Below are 26716 nucleotides of genomic sequence, written 5' to 3'. Positions count from 1 at the left end.
TAGGAACTTCCTCGAAAACTGCTGAAAACCAGTGGGTAACCACTTTAAGGACCCCATCCTTTCCAAGAGGAAAATGAGTAAAGTGAAACTATCTATGTATCTATCCATCTATATATATATATATATATTATATATATATATATATATATATATATTATATATATATATATCTATATCTGCCATTGTAACTACTTCTATCATTCACTGCTTGATAAACGGTGGCAGTCCTTAGCTTAAACCGAAGTGTTATAATGGGCCTTTTATACTTGAAACTTATCCTGTTTTAACAAAAGAATTATTTACATATATATATATATATATATATATATATATATATATATATTATATATATATATATATATATATATATGTATATATATATGCGTGTGTGTACACTGAATGTACACTGAAATGAAAGGGCCTCCTCGAGGTAATCCCTCATCCAGCTGGGATGAAACTATTCATAAAATACTCTCTCTCTCTCTCTCTCTCTCTCTCACTCTATGGGGGCGGTGTTGCTGCTAGGCCATTATCTTTGAGACCTATCACTTACCAGCCCTGGACTCTTGGGAGACCCGGAAAATGATATGGTCTGGTCGGTGGCGAGGGAGAGACCACCTGCCCCAGTTGGTGCTTATCATTGTTGGTAGATACAGCAGCATCTCCTTCATAAGCGAGAAATAGAAACAGCAGCTGATGAGGAAGAAAATGTCCAGGTCCGTAAAAGTCTTGGGAAGAGATTCGACCCTAGTAGGGCCGCAGTAGATATCTTTCCCTTTTATTTCTTCATAGCCTTTTCTTTATTTCTTTAGTTACGGTTTTGCTATGGTATTTTGCAAAGACGATGTTTATCCTATTCAGTATAACATAGATGAGTTTTAGGAGAATCTTTCGTCCCTTTTTTTTTTTTTTGGCAATTTTCCCTTTTGACTTTTACGTGATTAGGACGTCACAGCGTTGCACAAATGTAAAGACTCTAAGTTGATAAAAGAGGTGAACTACTTGAAGAGAAGATACAGGTAATGATAAAGTTAATTTACGCACAAACAATCAAACTGAGAAGGACGGGCGCTTACTACCCTCACAGAAGGACGATTTGGGAAGAAGGAAAAGCTAAGAGTAAAGGAAGTTCAAAGGAATGAATTTGCCTTCGGCGAAAGAGGGTCATATCTTCCACGAGGACGCAAGAGTGAAAGCGTAAAGGGATGGAATACGATTACAGTCCATACCGTTAAAAGGACGTCATCTTGTTGCTAATGAAGCTCCCTCCAAGTGTGTGTGTGAAGTGGCATTGAAACTGCGCAAGTTGTTGCACAAGTGTTTCATTCTTCAAATTGCCGGTGTCAGCAGAATGAAGGCCTTTAAAGATCGGCGATTTGCTCCTTTCGTGCGTCGGCGGGGATGCTCCATCTCTATACTATCTATCTATCATATTTGCTTGAAAGGAGAAAAGGTGCTATTTTGAAATCACACCTCACACAAGTGTGCGCGCGCGCATGTTTACGCCACTGAAGTAAATTACCTTTAGTCTCTCTCTCTCTCTCTCTCTCTCTCTCTCTCTCTCTCTCTCTCTCATAACTCTTCTTCTTCTTTCTCTTCTTCTTCTTCTTCTTCGTCTTCTTCTTCTTAAGCGTAGCTGTCACAGCATGCCGCACGTCATTAGGGTCAAGGCACCTTCATTTGACCCAGAAATTATCCCATTTCCGACACCATGAACGTCCAGGAAGCCTTATTCGGGCGATATGTTGGAATGAAGTTTTACGTATGTTTACGGAGACGATCTTCGCAAACGCGCAGTGGAAGGAATACGTATTAGGTCATTTCCAACGCCATCTATTGGCTTAACTTATCTCTAACTCGGATCGCCAAACTGTTTAGAGGTAGACTTTCATCCTTCGCTTCAACGTTAAGCGAGGGTTTCATACACAGTCTTCGGTGATGTCTTTTGCAGTAGTTTTTTTATTTACAGGTCAAATGAATACTGATTTTTCGGCACGAGACGACGTTTGCTATCACAGATCCAAATTATACCTGTTTAATGAACTTTCATAAAAATAAATTGTCGGCTGAAACTGGTATCGCAGAATCTTATGTAAATGCATGATATATATATATATATATATATATATATATATATATATATATATATATATATATATATATATATATATATATATATATATATATCACACATATCCACAGGTGAAAAGTAAGAGACAGGGACCTACACCCTGTCTCTTACTTTTCACCTGTGGATATGTGTGATAAATGAATCACGTGCTAAAGTGGTTATAATCATATATATATATATATATATATATATATATATATATATATATATATATATATATATATATATACCATTTGTATAGGGTGTTTGTATGCATAATTGTATCCAAATTTAGCTTAATGAGAGCTTACTTTCTTTGTCCAAAAGAAATTATTCTTATTTCATTTGCTCAGACATCTAACAATAGTAGATTTTCAATATAAAATAGACTTACCACCTACAAATACATCCGAAAAGGCATAGGTATTAAAAGAAATCCCGCTTCATTGAATTCATAATAGGTTCGATATCCCTGAATGCACGACGCAAGAGTCGCAGGTATGCACTCACAGCAGGAACTCCTTTCAATGTTCTTTCTTTTTTTCCCGCCGAGTCTTGGCAATCAGAGTGAGACGAACCTTATTCACAATCAAGAAATGGCCATTCAACCCTCTTTCGCTGTCACTTGAAAAAATAAATGGAGAAAAGATTTCTCACTGGAGAAGAAGGTATATCGCGACAGGTCGTGTAAGATACACAGGGAAATAGTTTTTCATTGGTAATTCTTACATTTCAGTATTTCATTCTACATGGCTTCTATTCTATTCTCATTCGTCGTTGGTGTTTTTATCATATCGTTGACTAGTTGACCTAATCGGTCGCAAATGTCGGCAATAGTTTGATGGTGCTGTAGTTGTTCGCGCTTATATATATATATATATATATATATATATATATATATATATATATATATATATATATATATATATATATATAGCTATATATATATATATATATAATATATATATATATATAATGGTATATATATATATATATATATATATATATGTATATATATGTATATACATATATGTATGTATGTGTGTACATTGAATATATATGGAATAATCAACATATGAGCGTTTCACAGAAATAAGTTTCTTTTTCTTTCATCGTATCTTCCACCTTCTAACAATTGATTCGTAGTGTAATTGCGAGGTTTTCCTCCTTCCACACCTTGAAGATCTTTTTACTCTCAATCATTTTTTATATTCCGTTTTGCATTCCTTGGATGGCTTTTCCTTCCTTCCAAAGACACTGTCCAAATCAATAAGTATTGCCTTTTGACGCGACTTTATCTATTTGTCTGGTATGTGGCTTTATAAGCCCTGAGATAGTTACTCATCTGTAAAGCGTTGCAGCACTGGAATAACAACATTATTTATTCTTATTCGTTTTTTGTCTGATTTAGTTGAGTTCTATCAAATCATAAAACCCATTTTCATTAAGAGGCTGATCATCTACGCGAAAGATCTCCCTCCTGTTTGCCTTTTTTTTTTTTTTTTTTTTTTTTTTTTTTTTTTTGTAGCAACAAGAAACATTGAGTTGCCAGTCTCACCTGACTACTTTTGTACAAAAGGAAAAATTATTAATCGTTTTCCTTCGTAAATTGTTCTTGACACCAGATAAAATTTGACGACAATTTTACTTACACCAGTGATTAACGATAAAGAAATCGATATGCCAAGGAGTGCCATTGTCGCTGAAACTTCCGCACCATTCCCCCACCCCCCTTTCCACCTCTCTCTCTCTCTCTCTCTCTCTGTCTCTCTCTCTCTCACACACACTCTCTCTCTCGATCCATAAACCTATCTAAATAAGTTTGAGTAATCGCATTTACTGATGTTGTAAAACATATAAATAACTTATTTTCTTCCAGTAATGCTGAGCTGCCTGTTATGGACGCTGAAGAATATCGGAAATGGGGTGAGTACAGATGTTCACTTTTTGTCGGATCAGTTTTACACGTTCGACCCTCCTAACTTTCCATCTCATATCTTATGAATTAATCTTTTCTTGTATTTGCCATTGTTATTCACGTGTGCTTTTTTAGTATGTAGCTTTAAAAGAAAATTATATATATATATATATATATATATATATATATATATATAATATATATATGATATATATATAATATAGATATATATATATATATTATAAAATATTAATAATATTAATATATATTATATAATATATATGTGTGTGTGTGTGTTTGTGTGTGTGTACGTTTGTGTGTACGTTGTGGACATGTAACTGTATTCCTTATACCTGCAGTGCCTGGGAGTTATGAGCAAACCTGATGTGGCTCTTCAAAATATATAAAAATCTGTATAAACTTCCTAACGTTGTGTGAAAGAAATGATGTGATCTATCCGATTTATAATTGAAAAGCAAAACGAAGTATGCAATATTTGTTTATATAATTCTATAGTAGTGAAGTCAAATCCCTTTATGTGGTAATCATCCATAGTAAATATATGTTTTGAATTACAGCTGTCATTGTAGAATAAAAACAAATTACGTGATTGATTTACTCTATGTTCATGTTTGTTTTTTCATATAAACGAAACAAATATTTGTGTAGTTTATTTGGAAAATTAACCAACTTTAATTACTGTTGAACTGAACAAAAAAAAAATTGGGCCTTTTGTCGAAAGTAAGTTCAGTCTGAAGAAAACAGTGGAATGTTTTTTATAGCTTTACAAGGACTTACTATACTCGGTTTTTTTCCATCCGTCCATCCGCCTGTGGTGTTTTTGTATGGTAACACTGCGTCCCGGCCTTTAAATAGTTACGGTATGTGTAAGTTTTAGGTAAATAAAAGAATATCTGGGTGTACATTTGCAACTGAAAAGTGTTTTAATAATTTACTGTATTCGAATTACACCGTTAATACCGTTAATATTCGAAATAAGATATTATTTAAAGCCCGGGATGCAGTGTTACCATGCGCAAACACCACAGCCGGATGGACAGATGGAAAAAAAACAGAGTATAGTATAATATAGAAAGTTATTCAGATGACAAACCATTAAAATGAATTTATTTACTTGAGTCGATACGTTTACCAGGGCTGAGAGAGAGGGGGGGCGGGGGACGGGGAAAGATCCAGAAAGAAAGGGGACGTGGATCCTCCACTTACACCAATACACACTGCAAAACCAATAGAGTCGTATGCATTATGGAATGCGATTGAAACTGGAAAATATGAGACCTATGGTCGAATAAAAATGATATTTGAAAGTAGTGTGTGTTGGTCTGTCTGTTTGTCTTAATATTCAACGTCTTTCTTTGTCGGGCATCAGCGAACTTGAAGCCATTTCACCTGTTGTTTAATGAACTGTTGTTTCTGCAGCTTTAATGCAAGAGGATCTCTCTCTCTCTCTCTCTCTCCCCTTCTTCCTTTTAGTTTAGGGAATGTAAAGCACCTTGCCCCTGAGTGATTCTCTCTCTCTCTCTCTCTCTCTCTCTCTCTCTCTCCTTTCTTTCAGCTACGGGGATGGAAAGCACCTTGTCGTGGAAAGATTCTCTCTCTCTCTCTCTCTCTCTCTCTCTCTCTCAGACTAAAAGGTGGCAAAATGTCGACTGTAGGGTTAATAGGGCAGATGAATAGAGAGGGAACAACCAGCCTTTCCTACTCCCTTTTTCTCAAGGACAGTGGCTGTATACTTTCCATTTTACATAATATGAAACTCCGAGTGCGTCTCCTCCTCCTCTCTCCCCTCTCCCCTTCCTCCCTCTCCTCCTTACTCTTCTCTTTTCCCTCCTATCTTTCTCTCCTCCCCCCCCTCCCCCTCCCCCCCTCCCTTTTTCCCTTTTCTTCTTCTCATCATTCTTTGAGGTAGATGAGACCTGGATGGAAGAGAATGAGGAAGTCTAATTGAAATCTCTGGAGAAGAGAATTGTGATTTTTAGCGCAGAGCGGAGGACAGCTTCCTGCTACTTCAAGGAATGGGTTTGTGTCACTTGTACTCCTAGCCCAGATAAATGAATGAAATTTAGATTCGCCAAAATGCAGGTCCCCTTTGTTGGCGATTCGGTGAAGGTGGTAAAAGTCTGGAAAGAGAAAAGTAGTGAATTTATACATTTTGATTAGTGTGACTGATGTTTTTTTCTTTCACACAATGCATAAACGTCCTAGCGTTGAACATTCGTTATTACATTTGGAAACACTTGATCTAGAAAGACCCTGACCCTCTATTGGGATAAATAAATTCGATCTCTCTCTCTCTCTTTCTATCTATCTATATATATATATATATATATATATATATATATATATATATATATATATTATATATGTATACATATATATATATATATATAGTATATATATATATATATAATATAGTTAGTATATATATATATATATTATATTAATATTCAACATAAACCAGAAATTCTAAAGGACAAGACAAATTACTCAAGACTTCCGTCGGAAAACGTACCACATCTCGACGTCCGCTGGCTGCGGCGGGAACTAATCAGATCTCAACATAATTGGTGACCCTTATTTAAGCGCTTGGGCCGAGCTTAGAGGCCGAGCGGTAAATTAAGTTCACTGAGGTGGATAGAGCGTTTCATAACATTGGCAAAAATGGCCTGCATGTCGGATATATATATATATATATATATATATATATATATATATATATATATATATGTATATAGATATATATATATATATATATATATATATATATATATAGATATATACACATATGTATGTATATATATATATAATATTATATATGATATATATATATATATATATATAAATATATATATATGGTATATATATATATGTATATATATATATCTATACATATATATATAATCTATATATATCGATATATATATATATATAATATATGTATCAATAGAGGGATCCACAGTAATATCCTTGTTTATCTAGATATAATATGTTTATACAAAGCTTAAAGCTTTCGTCCATCCTCCTGTGGACTTGATCAAGTCCACAGGAGGATGGACGAAAGCTTTAAGCTTTGTATAAACATATTATATCTAGATAAACAAGGATATTACTATGGATCCCTCTATTGATTTCTTAGAAGCACGATACAGTGTTTTTATATGCATATATATATATATATATATATATATATATATATCTATATATATATATATATATATATATATATATATAGATATATATATGTATATGTATATATATAATATATATATCAATATCTATATACTATAAATATATATTTATATTTATATAGATATTTTATATGTATATAATCTATAATCTAATAATATATATATATATATAATATTATATATTAGATATATATGTATATATATAATATTAATATCTATATATTATATGTGTGTATATATTATATAATATTATATATTATATTATTATTATATATATTCAATATATAATAAATAATTATATATTTAATTTATATAATATATCGGAATATCCCCTATAGGATTATAATTTTTTTTTAATATTAATATATATATACATATATATACATATATATGTGTGTGAGTGTGTATGTATGTATGTTTGTGTGTATTGACAGAGAAGCTTGAACTGAGAGACATTGAAGGGAACTTGGACGACGACTGGAGCCTGTCATTATAAGGAATTCTATATGAGAAGTATAACGTTAATATAGCCTCCTCTGCCAACATCTGTTGGAGTTAGGCTGCTGACAAACTTTATGTTTACCGTGTAGGGGTGCAGTGCTGTCTGTGTACCATACGCGGTGCGCTGTAGGCATTACTTAAGGTTCTTTGCACAGCGTCCCTTCGGCCCCTAGCTGCAAACATCTTTGGTTCTTTTTACTGTACCTTCGTTCGTATTCTCTTTCTTCCATCTTACTTTCCACCCTCTCCTAGCAATTGTTTCATAGCGCAGCCGCGAGGATTCTGCTGCTGGTGCACCGTTCAATGAAACCTTGTTACTGTCAATTACCCTTTCAGCGCTAAATGACACCTTAGGTCCCAGCACTTGGCCTTTGGCTTAAACATAATGTTTCTATATTACAAACATTATTTTACCATGAAGAATATTAAATAAACATTATCCGAAAATTTTCTTGTTTATATGTGTGTATGTATGTCTGTATTTGCCTAATTATTTATGTCTATGGTCCAATATCTATTCTTGACGTATTGTAACTCCTAATTGATTGTTTAACGAAGAGAGTTTCCCAGGTTTTTCATGAGATCACTCATCGTATTAGGAACTACTGAGAACATTAGGCTTAAAGTTATATTCATTTATCTTTCCTACATATAGTTGTACATACATACACACACATATATAATTTTATATATGTGTGTGTTTATGTATATATATATATATATATATATATATATATATATATATATATATATATATATATACATATATATATACAGCATTTGTATGTATGCCTGTCTGTGAGCGCGTGCATGAAAAGAGGCCGATAAGGGAGGCAACCTACTGACCATAGATAGCGAAGAAAAGGAAGGAAATAAGCTGAAATTTTAACCGAAATGAGAAACAGTAACTAGAAAATGGAATAATAGACAGATAGACAGATAAATTGATAATTGTGTTCGAAACTACTAAATTCAAATCAACACCATATGACGACCATCCCTTTCTTATACCAAAGTGATGACGAAGCAAATCTGTTCTCTTTTGCACGATGAAGGGAAACGCATCGTGGACGAGGTGGCCTCCTACCTCACGAACATCCGAGAGCGGAGAGTCCTACCGGACGTCAAGCCCGGTTACATGAGGTCCCTCGTTCCCGATCACGCTCCCGAGGACCCTGAGCCCTTCACGAACATCTACACGGATGTAGAGGATGTCATTATGCCTGGTGTAAGTATTCGAGACTCACACAAAACCAGACAATAAGCATACATTCAGATACATATATATATATATATATATATATATATATATATATATATATATATATATATCATATATATATATATATATATACATATATATATACTACGTATATATTATATATATATATATATATATATATATATATATATATATAAAGTATGTGTGTATAATGTGTATGCATACACAACACTATACATATGTGTTGGTGTGTGTATGTGTATGCGAGTTACATAACCTTTTTTGGCGCTACTTTGAAGAGCTAAGTCAAGATCAAAATTTATACAACTAAAGATCAGGAAGTTTCTATTACCAGAAGAAGCCACTTTATGAGAGCTACAAAAGTGCATCTTGGCAATTATGCACCACCTGTTACTTACTTATAGCAGTTTAATCAGTAGCATTAGTATTACTGGTAACAGTATCAGGTAGTAACTGTAGTAATTGTGTAATCAGATGAGTATCCCCCGCAACACTTTTACAAATCACAGTTACCATTTTTTCATAATTCTTGATATTTTGTGACTTCCGAAGGAGTTCTTGTGACGCCCCTTGGGTGCATTACAGGTTTTTCGACATCAATAACTGTAATTCGTTTAAATATTTGTTTAGATAAATTTGTGATAGTTGTTTCATCTCAAAAGAAATAACTATTTCATTTCCCAAACTGATCGTGAATATCCCTAAGAAGAGTCAAGAGACATAGTCACACAAATTGTAAAATTCATTGAACCTCTGATAAAGAAACTAATTTATCTTTTATATCACTTAGCATTATTCTAACATTTTTCGTTGTAAATTTGTAATTTTCGCTGAAGCTTTCATATAAAAAATTAATCACTTTAAATATCTCTTGACTTTGTCAGGTGCCCGAAAAACCACATGAGATCAGTTCTAACATTTGTCTTCCTTCCTTTTGTGTGCGTTTCAGATGATGCACTGGCAAAGCCCCCACAACCACGCCTACTTCCCAGCTCTGCTCAGTTACCCTTCCATGTTAGCAGATATGGTTGCAAATTCCATCAATTGCATAGGTTTTACGTGGGTGAGTGATTACCAAGCCTTTTGTGAAATCAGTTTGACATTTATTACAAGACAATTATATAATATCCTAGATTGCATAATCTATCTATTTATTGACACGAGACCCTGCTTGTTTATATAGTAGGAAATAATTTAATGAAATTCCTATTTTTTATTCTTGGAGTAAGTGAGTTCTGCTATTCTTACGACACACGTACGACAACTATTGGACGAATCTAATTCATCATTGACCCAGTGGAGTTAATAAGCCTTTGATCATATTTTTAAAAGAAGCAATCAGTTAGGCTGAAGCAGAGAATTAAACTGACTAAGACAGAATCGCAAGGAACACTTAACTCTCTAAAAGTTATCCCGTGCTAAAAAAAATAAAATAAAAAACAATTTTAAGACAAATGGAAATGGAAAAACTGATGGAAGCATTGTTTACTGTCCTTGTAGGCATCCTCGCCCGCTGCTACAGAACTGGAAATGATCGTGATGGACTGGCTGGCTAAAATGATAGATCTCCCCGAACACTTCTTGCACAGCAACAAAGAATCTCATGGTGGCGGCGTCATTCAGGTGAGACACGGAAAGTCCGCTGAGTAACATTCTTGAAATTTGCATTTTTAGCAGGCCTCTTTGACGAGGCTCCTAGCAAAAGGTGTTTGACAGTGTAACGTAATATTTCTTTTTATTGTGAAGATCCGCTTGTGTCTATGACCAGAAAAGCAATCAGTAAAGAGGTAATTTATCTCTGCTATCTTTTCATCATCAAGAACGTATTAGTAAATATATATAAAAACAGATTAAAAAAAAAAAAAGGGCGCCTCACGCTACTGCGCCTAAGAGACTTAAAAGATTGCCGCTTTCTTTGAACTTGCTGAATTATATAATAAGATCTGCTTCCCTTCTTCTCATTTCTCGCGGTCTAGACCACAGCATCAGAGGCTACCTTTGTAAGTGTGCTCGCGGCAAGAACAGAAGCCATCGGGAAAGTTTTGGCTGAATTGGGGGTACTCGGTGACCCTGCGCGAGAAGAGGCTGCGAAATACGACACCTTCTCAAGGCTCGTGGCATATTGTAGCAATCAGGTAAGATTTTCTCTCTCTCTCTCTCTCTCTCTCTCTCTCTCTCTCTCTCTCTTCTCTCTCTCTCTCAATTGATTTTTTGGAAAAACTCCTTTTATTTTAGCCAAAGTTTCAGAACATCTTTACCACAAAATTGTTCCTATTAAATTCATTCTTTCTCTCTCTCATGATATTAATCACGCTGTCAATACCACAACCCCTAATGTTACAAGAATATTGTAGTATGAATGAAAATATTCTTAACAAACAAAAAATATAAGTACATTAATTTCTATGAAAGTTTGCACATAAATCATCCAATTGCTGCAATTAAGATACTAGTATAAGTATAAAAAGTTTGTTATTTCAGTCAAGAAGTTCAAAACAAAATACGATGCTATTTTCGCGAACCAAAAAAAAAAGTCTTTTACCTAACTAACTCTGTCATTCTCTTCTCAAGGCTCATTCGTCCGTGGAAAAGGCTGGGCTAATAGGCTTCGTCAGGCTAAGACTGGTGGACTCCGACGAGAACCTTTCGATGCGACCCGACGAACTTGTGAGATTGATCGAAGAGGACAGGAAAGAAGGATACATCCCTTTCTATGTAAGTTAGAGTGTGCCTTCAGTTAGACTTTAACGCTGTTAATTAACAACCTACGTTTGTCAGGACTTGGAAGGTCTTCTAAAAAATTGGCTCTCTCTCTCTCTCTCTCTCTCTCTCTCTCTCTCCTCCAGTTTAGTGGATGAATAGCACCTTGTCCCCGAATAATCCTCTCTCTCTCTCTTTTTCTCTCCTAGTTTAGGGGATGGAAAGCACCTTATTCCTGAATGATCTCTCTCTCTCTCTCCCTCTCTCTCTCTCTCTCTCTCTCTCTCTCTCTCTCTCTCTCTCTCTCTCTCAGTTTCAAATCTCCTGGCCCGGATGGGATTCATCCAAGAGAAATTAAAAAGTTAAAAGACAAAATAGTGCCTCACCTATATAAACTCTACAGAAAACTTCAAAGCAACGAAAGGCACCGAAAGGAAGGAAACTAGGTAATTTGCCCCAAGTTTACAACAAAGGTCCAAGAGAAGAGCCAGAAAATTATAGATATACCAATATGTCTAATGTCAGTTCCTTGTAAGATTTTTGAGTCCATAACTGTAGATCAAATTGTCGATCTTATTAATAGAAACAACCTGTTAAACAGTCAACACAGCTTCAGACACAACTGATCCTATCAAACCTCTTGTAGTTTTTTCATAACATGATTGGTATTTATGATAGTAGTAGAACAATAGATATACTTTACTTAGATTTCCAAAGTTCCACACAAGAAATTAATGACAAAAGTTAGACCTTTATGAATTGCAGGAAAAATAGCAGATTGGATCGAAGACTGGCTAACTAATGGGAAACAGTGTCGTAATAAACGGTAAAGACTCAGAATGGGCAGATGTGATGAGCGGAATTCCTTAGAGTTCTGCCCTTGATCCAATCTTGTTTTTTATTAATATTAATGACACTGATGTAGGCTTAACGAGCAGTATAGCCAAATTTGCAGATGACACCAGACTACTATCCATTTCAGACACATAGTATAATATGTGTAATATATAAATCCCCAAAGAACTCATGAATTTCTGTTATACAATAATGCTTGACTGGATCGAACTGATTACTGGTTGCATGTGGAAATACGAATTTGGGTGATATCACCACGCCCTTACGATACGCCCACTTACGCAAATTCAGTCTTATATTTCACGGTTGGAATATGATTAGAAGATTTGTGGTAAAAAGGATGAAGTGGGAAAGGTGGAGTTAGGATTGTGGGTAGAGGTAGAGGTAGAAGGGGGGGAGGGTTGGTAGGGGTCTGTTGTCTTCCGACTTAACCAGGCAGTAATTTTACGGGTGTTCTGTTTGCTTGCGACAGTCTTTCTTATTTTGTATAAAGCAAGTCTGTTTCCCAGGTGCAAGGACAAGTCCTGGTGTCGGTCCGCACGGTTCTATCTTTGCTTAAATAGCAGACAATGGCCTCACAATTTAAGCCTTATATATATATATATCATAATCTATATATTATATCTATATATATATAATATATATATATATATATATATATAATATATCAATTCAAGCTACAAATGTCCTTTAATATCTAAATTCACTTTACCTCCCAAATGATATATTTTCATATATGTTACCGAAGGGGAATTTTGAAGTTTTTTTTTTAATTGATAATAATTTCGTCCCCCCATGGGATCGAACCACCGTCCAAGTGGACGGGACGAAATCAGGACAGTCAGTGACGCTAATCCAATCAGCCAACAGAGACGCTATAAGTTCATATCGATTCTGACCTTACAAATCACCCTCGATCTGGCGCTTTCTCGTATTAGAATCGCTATGAAACCCCGTCCTAACCATGTTGGCACAATTCGAGCGTTGAATGGGATCCACGGTTCGATGTGGATAATTATTCTATATATATATATATATATATATATCTATATATATTATATATATAATATATATATATATATATATATATCTATATATTTTAAGAATCGAGCGCTAGACCTATTGGTCATGCTTGGGTGCTTCTTTATATATATATATATATATATATATATATATATATATATATATATATATATATATATATATATATATATACATATATATATATATATATATGTATAGTATATATATATATATGTATATATTGTAAGCCTTATATAATATATGTATATATATATATATATATATATATATATATATATATATATATAAAGAAGCACCCAAGCAATGACCCAATAGGTCTAGCGCTCGATTCTTAAAACAGGCCTCTGGTTATTCCTGACTAGATAAAAAGGTCCTGAGAGATATGGAGAGAGAGAGCATAACAGGAGATACACGAATTAAAATAATGCTCGCAAACATATTCACACTGCTGATCGTATGGGCAAGAATAGTCTCACTTATGTACTGAAAAAAAAAAAATGGAAACCCACGAAAATACTTGTTTGATGCGACCTTGAACGCAATTCCACATGCAAAAATTTACACAATATTGAAATTCGATGAAATTATTAAATAACAAGCAGGAAAATATATTTTATTGGTTACTGAAATAGGGCTAACCATGTAGCCAAATGCTAAGCGCGCATATAACTTCGATTTCGTTTTTTTTTTTTTTTTCCACACCTACTTGCCTTATTTAAATTTCATTTAATCAGATGCCAAAGTTCTTTGTGCTTTATCAAAAGAAATCATAATAACTTTCGATATGACGCTATAAACGTAGAAAGTTAATTTACAAATCACATTAGTCCAATGCTTATGCACTCGGTTCCTACTGCCACTCAATGGTGAAAACTCGATATCACACATTGAGAGCCGCAGATGTTTCTACGGGGAGATTTTTTTTTTGGGGGGGGGATTCTTTTTTTTTACTGATAAACAATTCTTGAACTAACATTAACCATTCACTGGGGAAATACCTGTGGTTCTACAGTTAATCACTGATACTTATAACCAGATAAAGAGGATGGCAAAAATTTTTATACAATATACTAACTGGCAACGCCACGAGAGTTTCTTAAGAAATACGATCAATTTTGAAATTTGTAGCTTTACTTTTGGAATTTACTGTACAGAAAAACGACCATATACTTTATACGAACAGATACCCAAAAGCGACCAATCACATACAATCTAAAATTTTAAAATATAATTTCCTGTAACAATTCTTAGGGCAACATAGTAGAATGAGGATGAACATCACAGGGGAGCTCATTAGCAAAAACCACTCAACTCATTGTTGGGATGTACACATTTGAGTTATAGATATAATAATGTATCATGTATGTATTTACATTTTCCAGTGTGTTGTGTAATTCAGACGAGGGAGAGAAGGATGTGGGAGAACTGGAGGGAGAAGAGGAGGGGGTGGGAAGGGGGAGAGGTGTGATAGAAGGATGGGTTAGCGAGGGGGATGATGGGAGCTTGTTGGTGGAGATATGAGGGAACTGATGAAGGGGAGGGCGGTAAGTCGACTTATCCTACAACTTAAAATCATAAGAGTAAACTCCTAAAGTATATAAATTCGACTAACTCTCTATAACATTATAAATTACGGCGGGGTGTTGTAAACATAATAGATGGTAGGTGTAAATGCAGTGGAACGTTTAAGAAACTATATAAGGAAAACAGGAGAATAGTCACTGAGATGGCAAATGCCTTTTAACCTGGATAAATGTAGTGTTACAAATAGGAACAAAAAACCCTCTTGCCAACTACATGCTGCTTGTAAATGATATAATTAGTGTAGAACAATAAGAGCACTTTGGAGTTATCATCACCAAGTACTTACAATCCACAAAACAATGCATAAAGGCTAAAAAGAAGGCACAGAAACTAGTGGAATACATGAAGAGACACTTCAAATATAGAATCAAGGAAACAGTACTGCAGCTCTACACATCAATAGTTAGACCACATCTTGAATATGCAGTAAGAAAGGGCATAAATAGATTAGAATGGGTACAAGCAAGAGCCACAAAATCATTTCCATCCAGTAGGCAAATAGGTTACCAAAGACAACTAGAGAGCTTGAACATGTATGACTTAGAACCACGACGATTACAAGGACAACTAATAAAAACATTCAAAATCCTGAGAGACATACCAAAAGCAGGCATTAACTTCTTCACATAAAACGAAAACCAGACAAGAAATAAAGGATGGAAACTAGAACACATCTCACTGTGGGAACTTCTTCACATACAAGATCTGTGACACATGGAATAAACTGCCACCAGAAGTTGTAACAGTGTGGGAGAGTTTAAAATTAAAAGAAAACTAGACAAGATCATTAGGACACTATTAATGAATAGTAAAACCTGCCCCTAGAGATAAGTGAGCACATGATGTCGCTTCGGATGGCCTAATAAATCTTTGAGACATCTTATTCCTTGTAACTCCTTGTAACTCTCTCTCTCTCTCTCTCTCTCTCTCTCCTCTCTCTCTCTCTCTCTCTCTCTCTTCCAGTTTAGGGAATAGAAAGCACAATTTCCCTGAAAAATCCTCTCTCTCTCTCTCTCTCTCTCTCTCTCTCTCTCTCTCTCTCTCTCTCTTCCATTTTAGGGAATGGAAAGTACCATGTCCCTGAATAATGCTCTCTCTCTCTCTCTCTCTCTCTCTCTCTCTCTCTCTCTCTCTCTCTCTTCCATTTTAGGGAATGGAAAGCACCATTTCCCTGAAAAATCCTCTCTCTCTCTCTCTCTCTCTCTCTCTCTCTTCCCTCTTCATTTTAGGAATGGAAGCACCATTTCCCTGAAAAATCCTCTCTCTCTCTCTCTCTCTCTCTCTCTCTCTCTCTCTCTCTTCCATTTTAAGGAATGGAAAGTACCATGTCACTGAATAATGCTCTCTCTCTCTCTCTCTCTCTCTCTCTCTCTCTTCCACTTTAGGGAATGTAAAGCACCATTTCCCTGAATAATCCTCTCTCTCTCTCTCTCTCTCTCTCTCTCTTCCAATTTAAGCTTCATAAATCTTCATCGCAAATACTCTTCACATGAAGCACATCATAGTCATCGAAGAGTTCAATCGGCTCAGGAATGAATAAGTTATTTGTTTGGATGATGTATCGTTGCAATTAACTGTTACAGTTATTCCTTCTTAGTTTATTCTGTCTTATTCTTCTATGAGATTTCATCGACTTTTCCATCAGTGTCTTCAGCATAAGAAGGTTTTTTTGTGATGCGTCATTAAATTCAATACTTTCGATTGCGAGACTCCTGGTGATACTCAATGCTTTCCTGTCTGTGCTCTTCAATCACCCTTTCCCTTCAAATGATTATCTTTTTATTTCTCACTCAATACTATCATAATACAATTCTCCTTGTATTTTATTCATTTAATAACCTTTTTATCTGTTTATTAATTCATTGATTCATTTTTTCTTTCCTAATGATTAAGATCTCTTCTCTCTGTATTTCCCTTCACCTCCTCTTACTTACTTCAAATGAACACTATTTTCCTTGGAAGTTTGAATTTCAAGGCAGTGGCCCCTGTGTGCTTGGTCCATATGAACAGGGGTCATCTCCTGAATAATAATAATAATAATAATAATAAAATAATAATAATAATAATAATAATAATAATATCATAGGAGATTTTCCTCTATAATGTTCAATATTAGCAACAGGAATGAGGTGATGTATGTTTCCTCCCATTTTATTCACTTGAAGATAATCTCCTCTCTATCAGTTCGTTAATCCCCCCAAAAGTCTTATTACAATAACGAATAGGCGGCTGTCCTCGCTCGGCGCCGCAATTCGGCAACAAAGGCGCCGTGACGTCACGCCATCGCCTCTCGACCGCATAAGTTCGGAATATACGGCCGAATGCACTCAGCGCCACCACCTCCTCCCGTAAAGGACGGGGAAGCATTACTGCAGTTACCACAGGAGGTTGATGTGCTGCGGGGCATTGTGCCGTCGTGTCATTTGCATAAGGGGAAGAAAGGCGTTTTCTCAAGAACTTATTCCGGCGCCTGATGGATCGTCGCCAAATCTCCTTAGCAGGGACAGATAGCGGGGAAAATACGGAGTCATAAAACTATAGCCAAAGGTTGGGGAGACTTTCGACGGAAGACGTGGTGGGCGAGACGGGTGGCCGATATCTGAGGATAATGAGAATGATCGTCGAGAAAGGAGGGGAAATATGACGGCATTGAATTTGAAGATGATCTTTCATATATAACAGTGATGGACCTCTAAAAATGGGTTATTTTAGGATTGAAACCGTCGGTATCTCTGCTAAATGGGTATCAATACTGACCGATGGAGTGTCTCAAAAGCATAATTTTTTGTTTTGTTGTCATTCGGCTTTTTATTTAGGTCTATTATTGTTGTGAACGTGTTTGAATAAACGAATATGGATATGGTCTCTCTATGGGAAAACTGCCAAAATTTTTAGAACGTTTAATCTTTTCATTTTGTAGGATAAACTTGAGTCAAAATTTCGAAGTTCAGCGGCTACTCAAAGTTACTCAAAGAATCAAAGCTTTACTTACTGATCACGTTTGATTTGTATTGTGGACTCAAAGCCTTGATCTTTTTGCGAAACATTTGTAAACGTTTGATTATTATCAAAGGCTCAAAGCCATGATCGTTTTTCCCAAAGATTTGTAAACGTTTGATTTTCATTAAAAAAAACCAAAGACTTGATTTTTTCAATAAATATTTATCAACGTTTGATTTTCATAAAAGACTCAAAGCCTTTATCTCTAAACAAAAAAATTGTAAAAGTGATTTTCAACAAAGACTTAAAGATTTTATCTTTTTTTACCACAAAGCCGTGATCTTTTCAGTAAACCCTTGTAAAAGTATGATTTTCACCAAACAATCAATGCCTTGCTTTTTTAAACTCAAAACCTCGATCTTTTTACTAAGCAATGGAAACGTTTGATTTTCATCACATTCAAAGCCCTGACCTTTTCAATAAACATTTGTAAACTTGTGATTTTCATAAAAGTCTCAAAGCCTTGCTGTTTTTACCAAACATTTATAAACTTTTGATTTTCATCAAACACTCAAAGCCTGGATCTTTTTACTAAATATTTTTAAACATTTGATTTTCATCAAAGACTTAAAGCCTCGATATTTTCTTAAACATTTGTAAGGATTTTCATCAAAGACGTAAAGCCTTGATCTTTTTTCTAAACATTTGTAAACGTTTGTTGTTCATCAAAGACTCAAAACCTTGATCATTTTACCAAACATTTATAAACTTTTGATTTTCATCAAACACTCAAAACCTTGATCATTTTACCAAACATTTATAAACATTTGATTTTCATCAAAGACTCAAAGCTTTCATCTACTTACTGAACATTTGCATACGTTTGATTTTCATATAAGACTGAAAGCCCTAATCGTTTTACTAAACATTTGAAAACGTTTGATTTTCATCAAATACTGAAAACCTTGATAATTTTACTAATCATTTGTAAACGTGCAATTTTCATCAAAGAATCAAAGCCTACATCTTTTTACTGAACATATAAAAACGTTGGATTTTCATCAAAGACTCAGTCTTGACCTTTTCACTAATATTAGTAAAGGCATGATTTTCATCACTCATAGCCTTGATCTTTTTACTAAAGATCTGTAAACGTTTGATTTTCATCAAAGTTTCAAAGCCTTGACCTTTGTACTAAACATTTGCAATCGTTTGCTTTTCATCAAAGACTCAGTCTTCATCGTTTTAATAATCATTTTTAAACGTGTGACTTTCATAAAAGACTCAAAGTCTTGATCTTTTTACTAAACATTTGTAAACGTGTGATTTTCTTCAAAGACTCAATACCTTGATCTTTTTTCTAAACATTTGTAAACGTTTGATTTTCATCAAATACTCAAAGCCTTCATCTACTTACTGAACATTTGTAAAAGTGCTATTTGCCTCTGATTTCCAGGTATGTGCTACGCTTGGGACAACCGGATCATGCTCTTTCGACAACTTAGAAGAAATCGGTCCTATCTGTGAGTATGTTTTATATTTAGTATATATATATATATATATATATATATATATATATATATATATATATATTATATATATATATATATATTTATATGTAGAATCTACTGGTCACTTTTTTACCATATACATATGAAATTGTAATAGCCACAATGCCCTCTTAACTTCTTAAATTCTTTGCTCTTTTTTTTGGATACCCTTGTCACTACAAAGCCTGAAGATCCAAGTTCAAAGAAATTTGAAGAAGAAATTGTGATGTCCGGTCCTGGGAAACGAACCCTGGTACAATAATCACAAAGAATTCACGTTACCGACCTAAGAGAGCATTGTGGCTATTATATTTCATATATATATATATATATATATATATATATATATATATATATATATATATATATAAAGTGACCAGTAGACTCTACATATGTATATATATATATTATATATGTGCTATATATATATATATATATATATATATATATATATAATATATATATGATATATAATATTATATACTATATATAATAATAATATAATATAGGTATAAATTATATATATATATATATATTATATATATATATATATATATATTATATTATATATATATATAATATTATATATATTATATATATATGTATATATATATAAATAATATATATATATATATATATATATATATATATATATATATATATATGTATATATAGTATAGTATATATATTTGATATATATCATATATATATATGTATATATATACATATGTTATATATACTATATATATATATATATATATATATATATGTATATATATATATATATAGTATGATTATATATATATATATATGATACCTTTTTCCTTGTTAGTGTGAATTTCATTATTTTATTATTGTGTATATTCTAACATTCCGAGCTGAAATAATAATATTAATAATAAATAGATACATGGATAGATAGATAGATAGTTTGATAGATAGTTCCAAAGAAAAAATACTTGAAAGCAAAGCAACAGAGAGAGAGAGAGAGAGAGAGAGAGAGAGAGAGAGAGAGATCAACGATGTACTGTAATTAAATAAAAAAAAATAATGGACAATGACCACCAAATGGTTTTCGTCTGCCGTAGATATCATTTTCAAGACGGTCTGGTATGGTCTGTTCTTGTTCAAATACAATGTCCACATCTATCTTCGGGAAGGATGTTTTTTACTTGAATATGTCAAAAATTAGTCAGAAACAACTTTTGCCAATATTTCACACCTTTTTTTCCCATATCATTACGTAAACAATGGAAAGCTAACTGGTAACAGATTTTATTTACCAGAGCACAGAGCACAATAAGAACGGACCCTTAGTTTTTGTTGTAAGCACAAATTGATATATATGAAATTTTTAAATAAAACATACATTATCGTAAAGAAAAATATAAAGACAGCGTAAATTATCCTATTGAAAAATTTAAAGAAAACATGAATTATGAAAATTGAAAAATAGTAGAAAACGTAAATTTTCACAATGAATATTTTTAAGAAAACATAAGTTATCACAATGTAATAACAAACATAAATTATCACAAATGAAAATTTGAAGTAAATAGATAATATAACAAAGAAAAATGTAAAGAAAACATAGAATATCACAATGAAAAATTTCAAGAAAACATAATTCATCACAACGAAAAAATGAAGAATTTGAATTACAGAAAATATAATGAAGTCGAGTACGTGATGTATTATGTGTTCATGATTCAGCTTATCACCATCATCGTCACTATTAGACTAATTATTATCACTATGATCAACTAAATTCAAACAAATTCGAGCTGTTGAGACCAGGCTTAGTATGACATTGATCAAGAACACCTTCGTCATTACTGCTTTCATTTTATTTCTTCTTCTTCTTCTTCTCCTTCTTCTTCTTTGTGCAGGCAAGGAGAATGACATGTGGCTTCATGTGGATGCAGCCTACGCTGGGGCAGCTTTCATTTGCCCCGAATTCCGGATTTTCATGAAGGGCATAGAATGGGCGCACTCAATAGCCTTCAATCCTTCCAAATGGCTTATGGTTCACTTTGACTGCACCGCCATGTGGTAAGTACAATCCCATCCTTGCAACTTGTAGAATATGTATTGCCAAGCAGTGTTCTGATGATGACATAATCACAAAGAGTCGATTCACTGATAGCTTGATGGAATTTCCGCAAATGGTAAAAACTCGAAATCTTCCCCCGCCTGGGCCTCTCTAGAGCATATGTACCCAAGTTAATATTTAAACAAGGAAACAAAGACATCATTGAGTAATATCAAAAGAACGCCTCACCAGTAGTATTTACGACAGGTAAATAAACAGACAGACAAATAAGTTCAAAGGATAATTAGAAAAAGAATCGAAGTTCATAGGAATATGTTCATAGGAATTTTTCGAACTCGCAAGAGAAACAGCAGCGAACGCATCTTAGCATAAGAAGAAATAACAAATACGAAGAGGCGTTCTCTGCGCTCAAGACGCTGGCTGTCTTGCATACCTGCCTCCTCATTTACCGGAAGATGCCTGATTGGCATGTGATCAATGGATACATTTAACTCTCACTGAAGACGAGAGAGAGAGAGAGAGAGAGAGAGAGAGAGAGAGAGAGAGAGAACCCACATATAAGTGTATGATATATAGTTATGTTTATATATAATTATACATGCAAACATGTCATTACTACTAGGAAAAACAGACTAGGTGTAGATCATCTTTCATTTTCAAAGTGACATTAATAGATATATAAATTCACGTGGCAGAGTGACTAGAGTCACGATCACGCACACGCATTTATATATATATATATATATATATATATATATATATATATATATATATATACATAAATATATATATACATATTGCAACAAATCACTGTAGACGTGTGATGATCATATTTACATACAGCCAGGAGAAGGGTGAAAAGAAATTACTTGAACCGAGCGCTTTCATGTATTTCTACACCTCATCAGGGTTCAGGTACAAGTGCCAAGAAAACAAATACAGTCACAAGAGGACTTCGTGGCAAGACAAATGATGCTAAAAAAACAACGCTAACAACTACCAGACAGTCCTAATACTTAATAGTATACTTGTCTTCGTTAAAATTTCATCAACTTTGTACAAACGTAGGCTGATATTCAATAAGTTATCACAGTCTTGTTTAATTATACAGAATTCTATTAAATTTCTCTTCACTAAATCTTTGCAGAACATAATTTCCTTGGAGTCTGACCAGTTAATACCATGTATAATTAAACAGGACTGTATTAGTTTATTGAATATCAGCCTAGGTTTGTACAAAGTTGATGAAATTTTAACGAAGGGTATTCTAAAACAAATAGGCTATTGAGTATTAGGACTGTCTGGTAGTTGATAGCGTTGTTTTTTTAGCATCATTTGTCTTGCCACGAAGTCTTCTAGTGACTGTATTTGTTTTCTTGGCACTTGTACCTGAACCCTGATGAGGTGTAGAAATACATGAAAGCGCTCGGTTCAAGTCATTTCTTTTCACCCTTCTCCTGGCTGTATGCATATATAATATATATATATATATATATATATATTTTTTTTACGTATATAGGGCCTTGAGAGAAGCTAGATACGTAAACGGAAGTAATTTAGGGATTTCAAGAGGGAATTGCTTGAACTTACCGTAAACTTTCTTTAGAGGGAAGGTCGCCAGAAAACTCAGCTCGTTATACTTTAAAACTATTTATTTACAGAAAGGCCCGTGCTGGCCTGGAGAAAAGTTAAATGATATTGGCCCCCACGTTGGGGCTTATAGTCTCATTCAATTCAAGCTGATTTTCATTCACTTGGGTTAATGCACACTTGCGGCAGAGAGACGGCACGTGACTCATGGAATCTGAAAAGAATCCCAGATTAAACGAGATAAAAGGAACAATGACTTCTTGCTTTGATTAAGGCTGATTAATTCCCTAACATTGGGGAAGGTAAACTCGAATGGTTCACTGAGGTATACACGAAAGCTTGGTCTTTAACAAGTCACAAAGGGGAGCACGTGGCCCGATGAGGACAAAGGGCTTCTGATGTAGAAGGGGTAAAAATGAGAATTGAAAATGAATTTAGCAAGAGTCGTATGGTAGTAAAAGGTGCTGGGTTGAAGTTTACACTTTCAGACGTACCTTTATGCAATATTCTGTGTATCCTTGTAGAAGAATGCGGCCTGACCTCTGTTCAGGTCTTGGGGTTCGTGTCCACCAGTGCGTCGTGGGTAGGCCTAATTTTGGGAGGCTGGCAATTTGACCTCTGCCCGAGATCACGTCTCGCAGCCGACTGAGAGCGATACTGCTTGCTTTCGAATCACGGGGCTTCCAAAAACCGCCTCGAGCATTGCCTGAAAGGTGGTAAACACAACGCCAGCAAATTGGGAAGGAAAATAGGTCTTATTGTAGAAGTCCCTAAAATCCATCTCGAAGCCTAGCTACTCTTGTGACCTGCCTCTCTTACCCTAAGCTTCCGTCAGACCGGAAATATCATTCCTACGACATCCCCACTCTCCCAACAACAGTAGCTTCAGGAGCCGGCATGGCTGCTACTTTTATAATTAAACATAACTAAAACTCTGCTGGGAAGGCGAGGCGTTCTATAGACGTAGCAGCTCCCCCTGTTAAGAAGGCATTCACTCCCTTTCGGGCGTGAAGGTCTTGGCTTAAATAAGTTGATCGCCTCGACAACCCAGTTCTCCTACTCTAACTTGAAGTTTTTTGAGCAGCGATACGGCTGACTACAATGGCCTACCTAACTTATAGGCAAAGATGCTAAGTGTACTAACTTAATATAGTGATGTAGTCTAGCCTAATAAATAACTACAGGTTGTCTTGTGACGACAGTCTACTCTACCCCTAGATAAGGTTACTTGAAAATTCTACTTGCTACTAACCTAATGCCCTGGTACTAAATCATTAGCCTAACCTACTCAATACAGTTAAATGAAGACGCAATCATTCCAGAGTGTGGTACGCACAGCAGTAGTTCAGCGACGGAACTGTTAAAATACATAATGAGAGGTAATGATGCGTGGGGATGATGAGTGGTTAATTTACCAGGAGGGAAATGCAATGAGGTAATTATATTTAAGTGAGGGTTAGTATTACAATGGCTAGGGGTTAGAGGGTTAGTGCTACTGGCAGAGATCAGGCTGGCTACCTTCTCTGGGTAGGTGCCAGGATCATTCTGCAATTGAATGCGACACTGTACCTCGGGCACAGGTGTCAAGGAGAGCATGTGGCTCTTTTGTGTTAGTTTGTTAATGACGTCCCTTCTTCTTCTTCTTCTTATTCCTCCAGGACCTGGCTATACCAGTCCTTGGAGTAGACGGAGGCACCGACTCTGGGGAAAGGCCAGAAACGCCGGCAGGAGCAGAGGCAGTGGTGGCCTGAGGGATTGCAGGAGAACACCCTACTTCGGTCTCTGCAGCAACCGTCGTAGAGGTGGAACCTACTGCAGGGGAGGCCCTCACTCCGGCTGCTGCGGCAAACCTCGTGAGGGGAAAACTCCAGGCTGACTCCTGGTCGGGCAGTTCCTGGTTTTCCAGAGGAGGTACAAAGTAAGGTCTGCCGGAGGTTCATCCTCGGGCGACAGAGGTAAGGATGAGAAGAAGGAACTAGTGGTTGGCCATGGGCTGTGGTAAGCTCCATGCCTGTTGGAGGATCTCCTGTAGGAGGATCCTTGATAAGGTTAGGCGCCGGCGCTAGCTCGGGGCCAGGCGCAGAGGTCAAGTTCGGTGGTGGCTCTACGTCCAGGCTGGACGGAGCTTGGCACTGCTCAGTGCTGCCAAGTGGCACTGGCAGAGGTCGACTGGACCTGTGACAGGTACCGGAGGTGCAATACCTCTCAGCGTGCCCTTGGAAATGGGAGACAGAGGCTCCTGTCTCTTGTTGAAGGCTAGGCCTTGTGGAAAATGGACAGTGTCCGCTGCTGGTAGTTTGCTAGGGCACCTAGGCCAATTCGTGGAGTGCCCTATTACGTTGCAGGTTTTGCAACGGAACTGTGAATGATCAATCTCCCTCCTTGGTAGCGGGGGAGACTGTTGGTGGACGTACTTCCTAGAGGAAGTAGAATTTCGATGACTCCTTGCTTTGGAGTGATTTGTTGTGGGGTTAGGACCCCTAGGCTTCTTGAACGGTGAGGGAGACTTCATGTCTTGCCCTAGGAGGAGGTCGTAACCTCCTGGAATGTAGCTTGCAACTGCAAGGGTACAAATTCTGGAAAAATGAGGTCTGGTGACCCTCAATTGGACGGTCGGAAGGATCAGCTTGATATGGTTGATACCTTCGATGGTGATTAAATGACGTCTATCGACGTTTGCCCCTCGGGGGATTCGGTCTTCCCGTATCAGGGAGATTTGAGCGCCAGAGTCGTCGTAGGCTCTGACGTGGCTTGGCTGATAATGGCTTTGGAGGGGTGCGACGGTTATAGGGCCCTTAGCTGGGGGTCCTAGAGAAGAAGGATTGGTGACGGCCATTGCGATGGCCGGAATATTGTGGTTCGCGCACCCTCCGTAATTTGCAGACATGTGACCCTTGCGGCCACAGTCTCGGCAGAACTTGTTCCAGAACCTCTTCCGTGGCACTGGATGATAAGGCCGAGATGGCCCCACAGGTTGCGAATCTGCGGAGTCACCAAGGCTGGCAGTGTGCTCTGGCACAGATGAAGAGTCCTCTCTGGCAGTGATGTGACGTGGGGAGGTTAAGGGAACCTCCGTTGAATCATCCTCGGAAGCAAGTCCGGGGTTAACTGGTGGGCTTACCTCTTCCAAAAGGGAGGAGGTAGGCGGTAAAAGGGTAAGAGGCTGGCAGGATGCGGCAGGAATTTCTATCTCCGGCACTGGATCAGGACCAGGCTCACAAATAGAAAGGATGTCAGGCTGACCAGAGACGGCGGGACTAAGAGAGACAGTGGGTGCAGGGCTGGAAGCTGGCAGAGTGGCTTGAGCTAGGATACTCTCCTTACGGGCCTTCTCCCGCTTGATGTCGAGTTCCTTCTCCTTGAGAGCGAGCTCATGCTTTCGCTCCTCTTCTCTTTCCTTTCTCTCTGCTTCTCTGGCT

General features: G+C 36.0%; 1 protein-coding gene across 1 annotated transcript in view; it reads left to right on the top strand.

Annotated features, from left to right (window-relative positions):
- LOC135221991 (histidine decarboxylase-like) overlaps positions 1-26716 on the top strand; it is a 204211-nt gene that overhangs the window by 159570 nt on the left and 17925 nt on the right. Inside the window, exons 4-11 of the mRNA XM_064260097.1 lie at positions 3990-4036; positions 8794-8966; positions 9931-10044; positions 10482-10604; positions 10958-11116; positions 11553-11696; positions 19561-19627; positions 21544-21706. Of these exons, the coding sequence (XP_064116167.1) occupies positions 3990-4036; positions 8794-8966; positions 9931-10044; positions 10482-10604; positions 10958-11116; positions 11553-11696; positions 19561-19627; positions 21544-21706 (990 nt within the window). The remainder of the gene's footprint in view (positions 1-3989; positions 4037-8793; positions 8967-9930; positions 10045-10481; positions 10605-10957; positions 11117-11552; positions 11697-19560; positions 19628-21543; positions 21707-26716) is intronic.

This window comes from Macrobrachium nipponense, chromosome 3, assembly GCF_015104395.2.
Source record: "Macrobrachium nipponense isolate FS-2020 chromosome 3, ASM1510439v2, whole genome shotgun sequence".
Lineage (NCBI taxonomy): Eukaryota > Metazoa > Arthropoda > Malacostraca > Decapoda > Palaemonidae > Macrobrachium > Macrobrachium nipponense.
The sequence above is the reverse complement of the archived record's forward strand: the minus strand, read 5'-3'. Positions and strand labels throughout refer to the sequence as shown.